General features: G+C 43.0%; 1 protein-coding gene across 1 annotated transcript in view; it reads right to left on the bottom strand.

Annotated features, from left to right (window-relative positions):
* MYO1D (myosin ID) overlaps positions 1–17,576 on the bottom strand; it is a 298,270-nt gene that overhangs the window by 131,640 nt on the left and 149,054 nt on the right. The window contains exon 17 of the mRNA XM_019523544.1: positions 1,483–1,706. Within this exon, the coding sequence (XP_019379089.1) occupies positions 1,483–1,706 (224 nt within the window). The remainder of the gene's footprint in view (positions 1–1,482; positions 1,707–17,576) is intronic.

Below are 17,576 nucleotides of genomic sequence, written 5' to 3'. Positions count from 1 at the left end.
GGATCTAGTGGCCTGTTACAAACTAGTCAGAGGGGACCAGCAGGCATTGGGGGACTCCCTGTTCCCCCGAGCACTACCAGGAGTGACTAGTAATAATGGTCACAAGCTGGCAGAGGGTAGATTCAGATTAGACATCAGGAGGCGCTACTTCACTGTCAGGGCGGCTAGGATCTGGAACCAACTTCCAAGCGAAGCGGTGCTGGCTCCTACCCTGGGGGTCTTTAAGAGGAGGCTGGATGAACACCTTGCTGGGGTCGTTTGGCCCCAGTACTTTTTCATGCCAAGGCAGGGGGGTCGGACTTGATGATCTGCTCAGGTCTCTTCCAACCCTACCAACTATGAAACTGTACGAAATGCCATCACAAAGTTTCATGTGTATAATTTCTGCTTTCAAATAAATCTGCAATTTACAAGTGAAAATGTTTTTCTAACTGACAGTCCTGAAAACTTGCCCTGACATCCGGAAGTCATCCTCAGTTAACTGCTTGTACATCTGCTCATAATAAAGGTTTTGTAAGCCAAATTCTTGGCTCATTTACAACTCCATTCATGTCAGAATTTAGCCTTGTAGCTGGAACTCGGTTAACTCTTCCTGGGTAGTCTAGCTCATTCTGATTTAAATTACAGATACGTCTCAAACCCGTAACTAAATTTGGACCTGATTGTGCTACGCTACCTATGAGCATCACCATGAGAAACAGCCTCTGTTCTGAAGATTTAACAAATCTCAGGCAAGTCATATAAGAGGCAAGAAAGTTAGGGAGGCATATAGAGATGAAATAATTTGGCCAAATCAGATCAATGACTGGACTACAATTAGAATTCAGGTCTCTAGACTTCCTGTCTAGTATATGTATTAGGCCACATCGTTTCAGGTTCAATTGTAGCAGCATGGCTGTGCAGGCCTAACATTACTAAATGCCTTTTAGCCACCAAGGTCAGGGGCTACGACAGTGAACAAACCCAAGGAAGAGAGGTACTCAACAACCTACCATTTGCAGTCACATTTCTCTACCCTCCTGCACTGGATCCAAGGGATATTACACTTACTACTGAGATTAAGAGCCCTTATTCCTGACATCTCTAAATACTAGGCAGAGGCCATTAAATGTAGATTACAAATATATAGGATGGGTCTTACCCTGCCCAGAACAGCAAGCAGATTATCCAAATTATCCTTACTGCAGGAAAAGACTAATTTACTACACAAAGTCTGGAGGGAGTCATGAGGATTCCTCGTCTTCACTATTTCAACACCTCTCACTCATTTGTTAGATCACTCCAAGAAGCTGCAGTAGGTCATTATACTACTCAGTCAATTGTAGCAGAGCCTGCAGGTATTCTAATCTTAAACCTAGCTTTAAGATGCACCAACTTTTCTTCCACCTGCTCTATAGAAAACATTCACAAGGGAATTCAGCAGCTACTGTCAAGGCTTCATATCCAGAATTCAAGGATGAGAGGAGGGATCAGCTTTTGTACCTGTGGTAGACTGCCTGCAGCACCTCTTCAAATCGAAGCAGCACTTTAGGAGGGGTTGGCCACTTCACATGTTTGCCATAATCCTTCATTAATCTCACGTTGTGAAAGCGCCGGGTCACCTCGTTGATGTAGGACTTCACTTTGTAGCGCCGGTAGTACTTGATGATTGTGAGGGCAGCCCGTGTCCTCTTATAGCGAAGGCGGGCTAGTGTGCCCCTCCAAACCTAGAGGGAATGGAGAAGAGTTGCCATTTTAGCAGCCAAAACCTGTGATGTTATTTATCCTCCTGCTCCCATTGCAGGCTTGTTGCCTTTGGCGAGAAGGAAGAAGTTAGTCATGTATATGGGGGATACACTCTTCTATTTAACTTTTCAGCTGAAGGCCTGGTTACACAGATGCTATTCCACAAGCTACTGCTATACCATGAGCTACTTCTATTCATACCTATACAAATACAAGCAAAATTCTAACTTTGAATAAAAGTCAGTATCACTCACAAATTAATACTATTGCTCGAGTTACAGTTGAGGTAAATGATTGTTTTGATCAATCTAAAAATAAACAGGTCTTATACCCAAACACTCCATTCCTAGTTGACTGCAATGTTCCCTCTAAGGAACAGTGGTCTGTGAGCATGCCTCCCACTTTCGGCACGGTCTGCCTGTAAGCGTCCCACAGTAAGTGTTCAGGTGGGAGCAGGCAGGGATCGGCCACCACCCTTCTCTATACTAACTGCTGCCCAGAGCAGCGTAGTGGAGTGTTGTGGGGCAGCCATGGGCTGGACACGATCAATGAAATGGTAGAACTGGAATGGAGGCACCGGGGCTGACGTGGGACACTTACCAAAGGTAAACTCCTCACATGGGGCAGGCAGCACCAGAATGCACAACAGACATACAGGAAGTGAAGCATCTTCTGGGCCTTCCTTTCAGACACACAGCTCAAGGGTTTGCCCCAGCATGCCCACACTAAGCAGACTTCCCACAGATGGCCTGCTTGCATTTGTATTTCTGATGATATCCACACTGGCTTACTAGGCTGCAGATTCCGGATTTTATAAGCGTGTGCACGCGCGCGCGTGGATATATCTATAGGAAAGGCTAAATTTACAAGGAAAAAAAGTGTAGCCTGGATAAGCAAGTAGTGTTGTTCCTATCCTGTAACCAGAGAATTAATTTCACCTGAGTGCTCTCCAGCTAGCACGCGGCTCCCTAAGGAGTTAGGTGAACAGCTGCACTTCCTCTCAAGTATCATATTTTATCAGCTACCAAGATGAAAGCTAGTATTTTTGTTTCCTCACAGAGTTGAACTGGAAAGATAATGAGCCTCCCACCTGCAAGGAAAAAGCTTCACAACTTGCAAAGAGCTCTACTGGTGAATTTATTTCACCCCAGAGATGCATCCTATAGCCCTACAGATGCACATCAAGTCTTCTATTTACACAAAGATTAATTAATTACCTTAGGCAATTTCCAGTGTGATATGTTTTATGACGTCTGTGTCAGAGATTCTCTCCTCCAAGCCTTATTGCTTTTGTTATATGGCATAAGTAGTGACGGAAGGGAAAAAATGTTATGAAGATCTGCTATTCACGATAGAGCTAGAATATTAACGAGACACTAAGAATCCCAAATGTAGAGGAACATTTTCTTCCAACCTTTCACAACTAGGAATGACCCTCTTCTAATTTTCAAGGCTGGCATCCCTTCCTCCAGGGGCATAACACACTTATGCCTGAAATAGAGGAACAGGTTGCTACAGAATGATCAATTCCCTTAACTTCAATCTGAGAACATGTTGTCTCTCTCTGTAACTATGTTCTCGTGCTCTAGCAAGGCAAGAACAGAAGTGGGTATGATCCTCTGCACAATAACATGCTGCTGAAGCACTTAATTTCCAGGTCAAAACAATACTGTCACTTTTTAACCTTATTTACTCAAATAAGACATCTACTTGAATATACGATGAAGCTCCCTCCCCGCTCCTTCCCATCAGCATGGGGGGATAAAGCTCCTGGTCTTAAATTTGAATACAAGGAAACCTCAAAAAATACGATGTCTATCATTAAGCTAATACTAAAAACAGCATGTGCTCAGTAATGGAAGCAAACTATGAGATTGATTAAACGCAGCCAACACATAGCCCATGGGCAAACGTACTGATGGGAACTTTAATAGATGGTGCTAGGAACCCTATTTATAATGAATCCTCCAACTTACACCCATCTTCTGTATTTCCCTTTATTTGCTTTTAGAATGAAAACAGCTCTTTGTCCGTTTTTCACACTGGAAAACAAATAAGGCCAAAGAGTTTCAGGGATTTATCTGAAACTTATTATTCATGTACCTGAACAATTTCAGTTCATCCTACAGTCTACACAGCCATAACGCACCCTTCCGAGCAAGATCAGAAGGAAAGCACAGGATGAATGTAGGTATGCAAGGGGAAAAAGTCTAAACTCTGCATGACTGCCAAACATTGTATATATAGCTACGTAAGTGTCACTTAGACATTAAAGGTGTAAGAGGATTTGGACTATAGTTAACACTTAGACTACCTGCCTTGAGCAATGGGCTGGACTAGATGACCTTGCAAGATCCCTTCCACCCTTTTCTAAGATCCTAAATAGCCATCAGGTTGCAACAGCATTAAATGACCAGTAACATGGGTTGGGATTGAACTGATGACCCAGGGATGAAAGGGTCCCTGGGTTACATCACTAGTAATCTTTTGATCCTCCAGTGACCCAGTCTTGCAAGCATTCATTCTTACAAAACACAAAGGATCAAAATACACATTAGCACCTAGTCACTAGTACAAAGTAAGGAGGTTTAGACTTGTAAAGAGAAATTAAGCCAAAGGACCATCTTGAAAATACACTGTTTTCCAAGGCTGTCTCCATTATTTGATATGTACAGCCAGACAGTAAACACTATAGTAAAGCTTGAGAACGAATTTACATAATGCTATTATAGTTATTTGTGAAAACAAACATAAACCTAAATTTGAATACATTTTTAACCATATGACATTGTGCAATTACTACTGATAATCTAGAGACTGACATTGAAACAGAACAAAAACAACTCGTTTCAGGGAATGTCATAGTCCGATTCATTAGAATTTTGAATTAAAAGGAACTTGGCCATGCCTCAAGAGCAACGTGTATGTAACATCCTTGAGTCTTTGTAAAAAAAACAAGCGGGTATTATAGGAAAAAAGTTCTAGTAAACCACAAATTGTCACAAGCTGTTTTCCCAGATGCCCTATCATATATCCACTCGACAGTTGCTCTTATGATGCAACTGGAAACCTTTAATGACTCTCCAAGGTTACAACAGAAGGGCAAACCGCCAGTCTGGTCAGACTGGACATGGGGTCTTACGGTTGTTGTCTTAGAGAATGTGGAGTAAACAGACTGGTCTAATGGATGCACTTTGGAAGTAAGCCTTGAGAAGGATTTTATGGTAAGTAAACTCCTTTAACCAGTGTAAAGAGTGAAGATTGATTTATAGTCTATATAACACCCAAATCAGCAAAATAAAAGTGGATTATAGAGAAAATGCCTCACTGACTAGATAAAAAAATTGATGTCAGAAAGTTTCACTACTACAAAAAAAGACAACAAAGAAAACGAGAATGATTTTTCTTCGGCATTTCATATGCATGTTCCCTGCTAAAAGATGCCATCTATACACGTGGAAAAGGATGAGAACAAGCACTCTCCTTGGTTGTCTAAATGACAAATTTAAAAAGTAGATAAACTAGGTAAAACATGGTATTTAGAACTGTGCCTTTCAATATACATTGTCATCTTGCTTATATTATTAAAATTTGTGCACGTCCTGTGATTGAAAAGCAAGCAGAAGAGTAATGACGTTGGACAAATTCTCACAACCTAATCAACTTTCTTCATAAATATTGTCCTATCAAAAGTCAGATATTAAGACCCATAATTAGCCTTAACTCAGGGGTGGGAAAAATACAGCCTACCAAGGTATTTTATCTGGTCCACAGTAGGTCCCTCAACCCCACCCAGTCCAGGTGCAGGGGGGGATGCCCAGGCTGTGGCATGTACAGCCACCCCTGCCACCCCCAGACGCACAGTGGGGCTGGGATGGCACAGTGGATGGACTCAACTTCCTAAAAACCACAGCAGTGGCAGCTCCTTGTGGCTCCCGCTGCCATTGTTGCCACCGCCAGCCCCAGCTCCACTGCCTGAGCACCCCGGCTTGTCTGCTCCACACCCAGCACTGAAAGTGCTGGACAGAGTGGGCAGATGGGTGGATGGAGTCTCCATGGAGACCGGCCCAGGACCCCCTGGGCAGAGTGTGTTCAGCCAGGGAAACAGGTGGGGTCATGAGTGAGTTGGGGGCAGCATCCAGGAACAGAACGGATGGGTGGGGCTGGGGCCAGGATTGCGGGGCTGTGTTGGGAGCAGACTGCAGCTCTGTCACCACCCCATAACCCCAGCCCCGGCCTGCTCCTGGATGCTGCTCCCCTCCTGCCTGCAGCCCCATCCCATCCACCTGGCCAAGCACATCCTGCCTGCAGGGTTCCCAGGTCAGTCACCATGGAAATCACACCTGCCCACTCCATCTGGCACCCACAGACCAGTTTAGAAATTTACCACTTAGGGAGTTTTGGTCAACTGTTGCAGGTGAGGATGGGGTGTGCTGACCCAGCCTGCAACAGCTCACTAAAATTCCTTAAGTGGCCCTCCAGCCCAAATAATTGCCCACCCCTGCCTTAACTGATCAGAACAGAAAGAGCAGAGTTACTGGGCTATAAACATATGTTGCATTTGTCCTGTGATAAACCATTTTATCTTGGGACACAGAGCAGTCATTCAAGGTCTATGTCAATTGTCCCAGGATGAACCTTATAAAAGTTAATGGAATGAGAAGTACTACCACTTTTTCCTAGGATATCAGAGTGCATCTGAACCGTTAACTGCATCACTGGAACAAAAACAACTTGTCTAGGGACAAATGCAACGTCTGTTCCTAGCCTGGGTGAAATCCAGGCCAAAGGATGAATCCTCCACTTTGGTGGAGCTAGGATTTCATTTAAGATGTGCGAGGCCTTCTGAAGCACCATCATAAGATCTTTATTTCTATGGGCTGACCTGACAGTAGGGTCTAAAAACAGTATAAAAATTCGTAAGTAGCAGATAGCTAAAAATCCTTGTATCTACATAGTGAAGGACAAAGAATGCAATCTGCATATTCAATCCTCTAATAAAGTAGCAAAAATAAATAAAACAATCAATCAATATTGCCTGGGACAAATATTTAAATCTAGACTGAACCAAGTGCTAATTCAGGTACCACAAGGAACAACCTTGTACTTGCCAAAGGAGGAACTAGATAACTCAATAGGAGAACCTTATATGTCCTTTACCAGAAATGCACAGTAATTGGAGCTAGAAGCAGCAGCCAAATAAAAATTGTGAATAATTCTTCCATCTTGTGAGAAGAAAATTAGAAACTCTAGCATAAGTATTTCCTAATGCTTGTATGTAGGATATATTTAAAATTAGGTCTTGAAACATGGCTGAGTCAGAATAAAGTATCATCTGCTGTATTTGTATTTTTAACCAGTCAGAGGTCCATGGGATGTCAAAAAAATGTAATGGATTGCCTCCAATGTTACGTGGAGTGCACATCACTGCAGAGGTTGGCTTCACAGCAAGAAGTGCCAGTTGCTACAAACATCAGCTCTCCAGTTCCAATTACCCAGCTGAGGCTCATCCCTGGGCAATACTCAAGCAAGTAAACTATTTGCTAAAAGTCTGATCTGAAATTCTGAAGTTTCTGCTCAGGTTTTGCTCTTTCCTGAGGAGCCTATGCTTGTCTCTGCCGGATGGATCTTACTTTCCTTTAATTCCTGTAACAAGCAATTTCACAAGTGTCTGGATAGATGCCACTCAAATCCCCTTTATTGTACTAACTTAACTCTCTTTCAGGAAAGTCCCAGCTAGTTTATATGCTATAAACTAAAGTTGATGAAGCTGCACCAACCTAAGTTACATACGTATTAAAAGTAAATGCCATGCTAACTAGTAGCATACATTTAACTGCTGGGCTCTATTACTGAGCCAGTGTAGTCAAAGCCTCAAATTTATCAGCAATTACTACTAGACATCCATCCACATAATAAATGCAATGGTAGTAAATAAGTGGGTACTACAGACAACTGCCTCCAGAGAAAACACAAATCCCTACATAAACATCAATGAAATGTCAACTTCAAAGCCTCATTAGGAAGTAGTTTTAAAGCAGCCATAAACATACAACATTCAGCTGAATTGAAAGGACTTGAATCCTTCACCTATGCTCTCCTCCAAACCTTAGGTTGTCCAGGAAAGGCTCCCCATTCTTTGGGACTCTGTTTCACCACAACTATAGTGGCTAGATGGAAACGCAGAGCCGATAAGCTTATAAGATAGAGGGGCTTTGACTCTAAATATCTCAAGTTACTTTCCCCTCCATGAAACAGTGACAGAGACCTCTTGAAATGTACTGAATTACATAGCTGTGTTTCTTACCCAGGAATACTCGACACTAAATCTAAATTAGAATAGATCAAGGTCAGCTTGTACAAACAGTTGTGCCATGCAGAAAAGGGATGATCTAATACATATGGTACATCGCATTTATCTTCCAGCTGTGTGCTGCCAGAATAATCAAGTGAAAACAATGCAGTTCCAAAGCCATAACAGTTGCTGTAACTCATTTTGCATCTGTGCTGCAGAAAGGACTGGAAAAGGTGAGCATTCAATGCATCACTAAAAGTGCTTGAGCAGCTTTTATCTTGTATAGGGTGCATGTTCCTGCCTTATCAAGCTGGTATTTTTGACACCTAAATTCAGCACAATTTGAGCATGCAGAACACACAGAGGTCTGAGAACCATGACACATGCTACATGGCTACTCTCAGTTATTAGGAGCCACTTATAAAGATATCCCCTAGCATGGATGTTCTTGGTTTAGAGGGTTTTGTCCCTCTGCTCAGGGTCAAACCAATCACCACATTTTGGTATTACAAAGGGATTATACCCTATGGCCAGATTGGTATAAACTAGAGGAAGGGGTGGGGGGGCTTTTGCCTTCCTCTGTAGCAGGGGGCATAGCCCTCTTCATTAGACCTTTCAAGTGAACTCCTGCAGGTGCAGAACACTGACAGTCCTCATCCCTTTGCTTTATTTGTGGCAGGTTAGGATGCTTTTGGAATTTTTGGGCAATATGCCTTGTAGCTGTGTACCAGGGTGGAAGGTGGAGCTTTAGACACAGGTTAGACAACAACTCATACAGGATGGTTTGCACAGAGATCATCCTCCCTTGGGCAAGAGGTTGGACTAGATGACCTCCAGAGATCCCTTTCAGCTCTACTTTTCTATGATTCTGTGCTACCCTGGAACCAGTTAACTAGTAGGTCAATGAATGACCACAAAAGGTGCTTGGGCAAGAAGTTCAGACTGAAATTCAATCAACCTTCTCCCCCCACAATTGAAATTTGTAGCATTAAAGCAAATTTTATCCAGATTAATTCCATTCCCATAAGAAATAAACCAGACAAAACCCAGTCTAAATATCCTGATTTCAGTCTAAAGACTCCTACGCTTCCATACCTCAGAATCTTCTCCCCCAAGCCCAAGGACATGGAGGGGCCATGAAGATTGCCTAACAATTTCCCTCTAGCTGCCCTCCAACATATTGCCTTATTTGGATGTGCAATGACAAGGCTGTCTCGAGGTATGGATTTTTCACAGGGGCATCTGAATCAGACAATATTAAAAGACACAGAACCAAAAAAATGATTCCATCTAAATTTATGAACAGATGCAATGAATACACTTTAAAGTCAAAACCCCAAACTCTACCCTTACAAATCAAATACCACTGCCATTTATTTGAGTAGTGCTGCAGGTCCAGGAACCTTGGAGAGCAATTTCATGCCTGCTATAACCGAAGCGTACCCCTCTCCCACCAGGCAATCTTCACACTTGCCTGAACTGTTTCATGATCAATATTTCATGCTGCCCCTAACACAGCTGCCCTCCAGGCATCCAAACTTGAAGACAGTAAAAGAAAACCCAGCTAGAAAATTCACACAGACTTGAACCTGGCTGCACAGCTTCTGAAGAGCCTCAAATGGGATAGGTTATTAAACACTGAAGTTGATAGTGCAGCACAGAAACTGTATACAGGGCTGCCTCTACCACCACTGAGCCTCACAAGTTGGAACAAATGCTCGAATCTGACGGCAAGCTTAATTATGTGACTGCTGATTATGTTTGAAAGAGGTCACTGCCTTACAGACAAGAGGTATGATTGAGTGGCCAATGCTCAAATATTGAGCCCAAGGGGCTACTTACATACACAATCTGCAATTGAAAAGTTCCTAGAGTTGAATCAAAGCAGATAAAAATTCTTAGGTGTTTCATTCTATAATACCAACGCCTGCAATTCTATAAGACCAAACCAGTTAGAGTTTGAGCACCTACCAGCAACAAAAGGGGGAGGAAAAAAAAAAAAAAGAGCCTAATTTACACACGTGCCAGCTTCAACTAACTTAAATCAAAATGTAGATGTACAGTCTAGATTTCCACAGAACAGAAATCTTTTCCTAGAGGGATAAGAGAGAGCAGAAGTGAGCTGATTAGATTGTCATAGAATGTAATATCAGAAATGTTTTATAAATAAATAAGTCCATTTGTTCAGTTGTATGCAAAGTAGATATAATTTTTGTGTGAAATATGTAATTGAGTGTTATGATCCTGACCAACAAGGTGTTCTGCTGCTCAGCAACACAGCTAGCAAACAAACCCAAGGTTTCAATGAATGGCATACAAGCATGCATATACTTACCTTTCTTCAAGGTTCACTGGATCTTGACTGTAATATTTAATCTGTCTGGAAGCCTCCACAGTGGCCTTTCCCTTCCACCTGAAAGGGTTTACTACATTCATGCAGGTGTACTTAAATCACCCATCAATGGGCACAGTTGAGACAAAGCACTCTTATCTGTTCTGTTTCTTACACTATTTTTGCAGAATTTCTTGCTCTGTGTGTCAGGGAAGATCGGCCAGAAGATGACAACATACCCAAGTTTCCTGCACCAAGTTACCAGAAATGGTATTTGCAACTAGGATTTTAAAGGATGTTGAATTTAGAGCTGGATGGGAAATATTTCCAACCCAGGAAATTTTCCTATTATACCCTATTAGGGTCACCAACCTGCAGCGAGTGCCACAGGTGGACAGCTACCCTCTGTGTACGGCACATGGCAGATCAGGGAGGGAGCAGGGAACACAGTTACAGATGAGGCAAAGAGCAGAAAGCAGAGCAACAGATCAGGCAGGGGAGGGGGATTGGAGTTGCACCTGGGAAGTGTGCAAGGCTTGCCTAGTGAAATGCATACCAAAAAGGTCAGTTCCCAGGGCTCTATCAAAAAGGAAAAATCTAAGAGGTTTTCAAAATCTGAAAATCCAAAGAATCAAAACAGCATATAGATTTCAAAGTTATAATTAGTTCATTTTCAGAACTGTTCAGAATTGTTTCAACAAATTTGTGTTTTCCAACAAAAAAGTTTAGTCAATAATTCCCAGCCAGTTCTGGCTAAAATTTATTTACGGTATGTAATGTGCATCATCCAGCAAGCAGCTGTACAAAAAGCACTGCCATGCACACACAAGACTGCTTTTCCTTAATTTCTCTTTCCACACTACCACAATATATTTCCTATGTTCTTCCCTCTATTTGCACCTACACTAGATCTCAGAATATTACTCTAGCACAGTGGTTCTCAAAATGTTTTGATCTCAAGGCACCCCTCTGAAAATGCCAGCTCATACCTTTCACTTGTTTTTCAAGTACAGAAAAAAATATAGCACAACAGAACAGAATGTTGTCGACATTATAGATTCCTGTTTGAAATCTTTGGGTTCATCTTGTGAATAGTGTGCTTGAACACTTAAGTGTGCACTTATACTGAGCAACATCCTCACAGCACCCTTAAAAGACCCTGGTGAAGAATAGTTGACCTAGTAAGATAAGCTGTTACAATGACCATGCCATGACTAAAATCAGACTGTTCCCATGCACCTAAATAAAAACACCCTTAGATTTGTTTCTTTTAATTCAGATAGGCCCAGAGCATCTCACCATCTTTAATGTGTCTGACCTTATAACACTTGTGAGGTAGGTCTATGTTTCTTTAAGTGATGTCTCCAATTCAGGAACTTCTCACTACATTTTGTATTGCCTTGGACATAGCTGGTTCTCTCTCTCTTCTTTTTTCTTGCCTGATCATACCTGAGCTGGAATTGACTCATCTGGAAATTGTTGGGTAGTGTCCACAGAAAGATGTTATTCTTTTATATAGCATTTCAAGCAACTGTGATCTCTCCCTGTTAATCTTTCTCAGCACCTTTTCATTAGTTGCAGCTGATTTTCAGCACTTCTCTACTACTCTGAGCTTCAAACATTCTGATTCACCCCAGTGTCTTTTGTAAGTGCCAACCCTTGAGGGAGGGTCAAAAGTATGTAGTATTTCAGTGATCTCAGGTGGATGCATAACTTTATTTTTTTATGATAAGCCTTTAGAACATGTACAATGAACAACTTGCATGAATTGTCCTTTTTACTTCTTCATCACATCTTCTATCTGACAGTGTCAAAATCCCTGGACACTGAGGCCCATGGCGTACGTTCATTTAATGGTGTGATGGGACCTGATCCCAACAGGCACTCTTCCTGCAGTGCCATATGTGCACTGGTGGAGTTAGGGATCAAATCCCAATCATGTTATTACTACCTGCTGGTGCAGGGGGAGCCCCTGCACCAGCAAGTTGAAAGAGGAGTGACAGCTGGGGAGGGAAGCTTCCCTGTGCTGGGCTGACAGTCAGCTGATTGTCAGCTGGCTCCCAGGACACTACTAAGGACTAACTGGTTCTGATGTAGTCTGACTGTCAACCTGGTCCCAGATGGCAGTGGGGTCAGTTCAACTCTGTAGTGTGGTCTGGGGACTGACAGACTGGTGCTAAGTGAGGCATGCAATCAGCTGAGTGTTAAAAGCCCACACTTGGCAGCTCAAGAGGTTCCTGGCAGGGGTGGCGGGCACAGGGAAGCTTCCCTCCCAGAGGATTTTAAATTGCATTGGAAGCCTCTAATCCCCCAAGCTAGGCGACCTGGCCAGAGCTCCTGGGCGTGGGGTTTAAAGTTCCCAGTGGGGAACCCCAGAGCAGTTGCCTCAGTGATGTTCTTTAAAGCTTCCTGTGTGGGAGGTCTGAGGTCTCCAACTGCCCATGTGCCACAAAGCAGTGCCTGCAGCTATAGGAGTGAAGCAACCTGCTCCCCAGCTGCCACTTCCATGGATGCAGCTGGGGCTCCCAGCTGCTTGCCTGCTTTTTAAAAGTCAGGGGTGCAGTGAGCCCAAGATCAAAGAAATGCTTGCTGAGGTCAGGTTCACAGCACCCCACCAACAAATGTGCCTCTGGGGATTGGACAGGAGGACCCGATACTGGTCCCAGTCTGATCCCAATGATTAGGTAGGGGATGGCTGCATTCCAGTCCCTGGGGCTACCCCATGCTAGGTGTCTGCTCAGCTGAGCACTGGGATCTGTCATGGGTCAGCCCTTACATGCCACACATTCAATTTAAGGCACAATATAACTGAGCTACAAGGATGTTACACATGTCCATACATATGTGGAATTTCTTTGTGGCTTGTTATATTATCACATGGTAAACTGGCTTTAACGTGTGGCCAGATTACTATTTATGGCATGATTAACACTTTCATCACAGGTGAAGACAATTGCCTGCTATAAATCCCAGGCAATCAAACAATTTACCCAGGACCACATAGGAGGTTTTGGCAGAGCCAGGAACTGAACAATGACCTCTTGTCCACATCAGAGTTCTCTTAGAGAGCCAAGTTTGCTCAGGGTAGAGAAAGATCATGCCCTATAGCTGATATAGTTCTCCTAGCAAACTCCCCAGCATGGGTACAGCTCTACCTGCGGGGTACTTGCCTTTGAAGGAATCCATGGAATTCAGTAGCAGAAAGAGCCCTTTTAATTTCCCTGAAGGAAACAAGGTTAAAAGTTGCAATGTTTTCCCTACAGGAGTATGAAGAAAATATATTTTTTCATTGTAATAGCTTATCCAGCTTGCATTAAATATTAATATAATTGTCTGTCTATACCTTGAATCTAAGTATAGTGCCATGGTTGTGATTGCTAAACTAAAATGCTTGGCAATAGTAGTCATAACTTTAGTGTTCAGGTCATTAAAAAAAATAAAAAAAATAAAGGGTTTTGCTAGTTGGGCTTCCGGCTTTCAGCAACTGAAGGACTAGTTCCATTTCATCTCCTGTCAGAAATATGTCCAGGTCCATAAATGGATAATCGGATGTGCTTTCACAGTTGAAGTTAGCAAGGGAAGTACCTGTGTAAGAGATTAGAAAGCTGAGGAGCTGCAGATAGAATGGATGGCTAACCGTCTGTTCCATGACAAACTGGAGATCAGCACCTCAGTCTCAACTTCCAATGGGAAAACTGAGTCCCTGTTAGCTTCAAGTCCTGTGTGGATTATCTGAGGGAGTCAGGGATACTTCATGAGCCTAAAATACAGACAGTACTTGGGTACAGTTCTCTGAATAACAACGGGTATAGACAAGTACCCTGACTCCTCACTCAGCTGGTTATCACTATTGGATATTACCATGAAAAAACCTTGGAAAGTGTGGCAAACCTAAGGGTAATATTTTGCTAGTAGCAGTCTCACAAAGCACACTGAGAACAATTGCCAATGACCAGGCCTCATAAAAATGTACAGATAAAATGTGCCTGGTCCAAACCATTGAACCTACTACAACAGTGATTCTCAACCAGGGTGCCACCAGATCCTTTGAAGGGTACTGCAAAGAATGATGAGATAATCAGATAAATTAAGCAGATAAGCTCAGGCTTGCCCTTGCCTGGACAATCCCACACCCCATTGCCTAGGCTCTCTGCAAGGAGGTAAGTACTGTACTATATCCACTAAATTTTGAAATTGGGTGCCACTCAATTCACGGAAGTTATAGAGGAGTGCCTTAAGTCCAAAAAGGTTTGAGAACCACTGTCCTAGAGAGATTGCTAGAATAGGGAAAATACTAAGCTATCCTTTCTGAACATCATCTTCAACCTCAAAGACAGCCTCTGCTCTTTCCAAAATGGTGAGAGAGAGAGATAGGCAGAGGCAGAGAGAGAGGCAGAGATTACTGGCTCTCCCACATGAATTTTGCTCTTAGAGAAAAGTTTTCCTTGGTAACAGTTTGATACTTCTCATCTTTCCAAGTTGTCCTTGTGGACCTGTAGTCTTGGAATTCAGCAAAGCAAAAGACTTTTAGCTTGTCTGAGTTCTCAGCTACCACTTTATCAAGCTCTTCCACAAGCAGGAATCTGAGAATTTGTGAAACTAAGAATTCACTATGAATAATGTGCTGTACACAGCTGAAGCCACAGACAGTGCACCTGGCCATTAAATTAATTGCCATGATCATCACTGCTGGCTTCTTCAGTCTCATGTGCAATAGGGAATTTCATACAATTGTTCCACTGGTGCTATCATGATATCTGCTGAAATAGAGAAAGCCTTACTATTCAGGCAGGGCTATGGCAGCCTCCTGTATTCTTACCACTGTGTTAAAATTAAGCTCAATTACCAAGGTATGGGTGCCAAAATGCATTTTTTCCTTGACAACACCTCTACTAAAAGTGTACCAACCTACCTGCATCTGTGGCCAACGAGTAATTTTCTTAGTCTGTATAGAACTCAAAGGGGTTTTGAGCTGTAGAGGATCAGTGTGATATTTTTTTAAATTAAAATCTAATGTGTAAAGTCTGTTATTTTCAATTAAGACAATGAAATAGAAATGTGTAACTGAAGACAGAAAATATGGCCCCCAAAATTTATTTTCAATATGCATAAACTACAAAAAGACAGCTTGGTTCTGAAAATTCAGGTTGAAATTATAGAAGCTAGTACTTGGGAGCTCATTTAACAGATGAGCAAATCTTAAAGCTAGTGTCCGATACCAGTTTTGGATTGTGCAATGCCATTTAGAGAGCTCGCTTGCAAGGAAAACCACTTTTTTGAGCCATAAAGGCAGGATTTCCAAAAGGAGCTCAGGCATGTTAAATATATAAAATCCACTGACTTTTGATGACAGACTTCTCTGAAAATTCCACCCTTTATGCTTTGAAAGTTTTAAAAGATTAGCTTTAAAAATAAAGCTATCAACATTTGGAAAGTAGGACTGAATGTAGAATAGAGGCAATGCTGGCATGTAGTTGCAGGTATCACCACTAACTTTGTGGCTCTTTGTTTACAGGCATTTACAAGGATAAATGTTGAAAACAGGAGGCTCAACTCAAGTGACTCAACACAAGTGATAGTGCAGAATGTAACCATGGGTGCTTGGACATGCAACAGGGGTTTAATTCTGTTTAGTTCTTCCTAAATTGAGATTCTGGGTTTTTAAAAACCCACCATTTCCACTGTTTCAATTTAGGGAGAACTAAACCCGTGTGGCGTTCACACAAGGGTGGGGACCCACTCCTTAGAGCTTACCTGCCTCTCCTGCAGTTGGGGGAGTACAGGGGGCAAGCTGCCAGCAGGCTGAGAGGTCCCTGAGCTGCGGGGAGGTCCAGTGCTACCCTCTGCGGTGGCAGCAGTGCCCCCAGACAGCACCTGCCCTGGGCGGTCCCAAGGGGCACTGCAGCTGTAGAGAGAAGCATAGTCTCCCTCCTCTCCCCCCATCCCTGCAGCTCAGGCAGGCAGGCTCTGGGAGGGGAAAAAAACCCAAAAAAGAACAGGCTTCTCACCACTTTTTTTTCCTTCCTCCAGGTGAGCCTGCCTGAACAGGCTGCTGCCGGGTCACACAGCCCCTGAGCTGTGCAGGGCCTGGTGCTTCCCTCCACGGCTGCAGTGCCCCCCCAGGACCATCTGAGCCAGGTGCCACAAGGCAGGTGCTGCCTGAGGCAGGCACTGCCACCATAGAGGAAGGCACCAGGGTCCCCCATAGCTCAGGGGCTGTGCGATCCAGCCCCCACCCCACAGCCATGGCAGAGCAGGTAAGCTCCATCACCCCTGCACTGTCCTGGCTGCCTTCCCATTGCCTGGGACTGCTTAGGAGCAGCTGGCTTGACCCTGGGGCAGAGTGGCAGCAGGGGGCAGCTGGGTGTGCTGGCAGCAGAAAGCAGCGGGGATGGTGCATGGGGCACTGGAAGCTTGCCAAGTCCAGGCTTCCCCAACCACGTTTGCTTCCAGCGCTCTGTGCACTCTTGCACTTTGTTAGGTAGCAAACTAAAACACCTCGGAGGAGTTTAAATGACTTTGTAACGTAGCAAGATAAAAGTGGAATACGCTGCCAAGCGTGCAAACAACAACGTCATTAAAGCAGTGCAAAAGAGCATTTAAGCCGCTTTAAAAGCCAATTTTTTTGAGTGTACAAAGGCCCCATAGCAGCACATTTCATTTCAGACTAAAGAGTTCACTAACTTAGCCTACAAGCTCAGCGAAGTCAGAGCATGAAGCATTAATGCTATGTAAGATGAATGCATTTCAGGCATTAAAAAAAAAAAAAGCCTAGGAGAATTAAATAATTAAATCTGTGTTAATGCAGCATTAAAGGCACTTAAAGCCAGGGCATCTTAAAAATTCAAGATTCCCATACCATAAGGTTTGTAGGATGACAGTTCCACCTTCACCTGTGTTCTATAGTGCTGGATATCATGGAAGTGTTCAACAAGTAAATGTATTTCTTACCACACGAGGTACGGCTGTGCTATTCTTTTTCTATCATTCTATTCCTATCAAACAGTAAGCGAATATTTACATTCATTAATGCATGTCATATCTACTGAAACACTACACAGAGTACACGAACAGGTGCGGACATGCAGTGTAGGCACTCTGTAAAATTGTTCCCATGAAGTTTGTCGGTACTTCTGGACTTGAGCCTTTTTTCAGCTTGACTTCTTTGCAATCATGCAAACCATGTTGTATAAAATGAAAGATTTTTTTTTTTTTTTTTTTTTA

This window comes from Gavialis gangeticus, unplaced genomic scaffold (assembly GCF_001723915.1).
Source record: "Gavialis gangeticus isolate Ggan-Ray unplaced genomic scaffold, GavGan_comp1, whole genome shotgun sequence".
NCBI lineage: Eukaryota > Metazoa > Chordata > Crocodylia > Gavialidae > Gavialis > Gavialis gangeticus.
The sequence above is the reverse complement of the archived record's forward strand: the minus strand, read 5'-3'. Positions and strand labels throughout refer to the sequence as shown.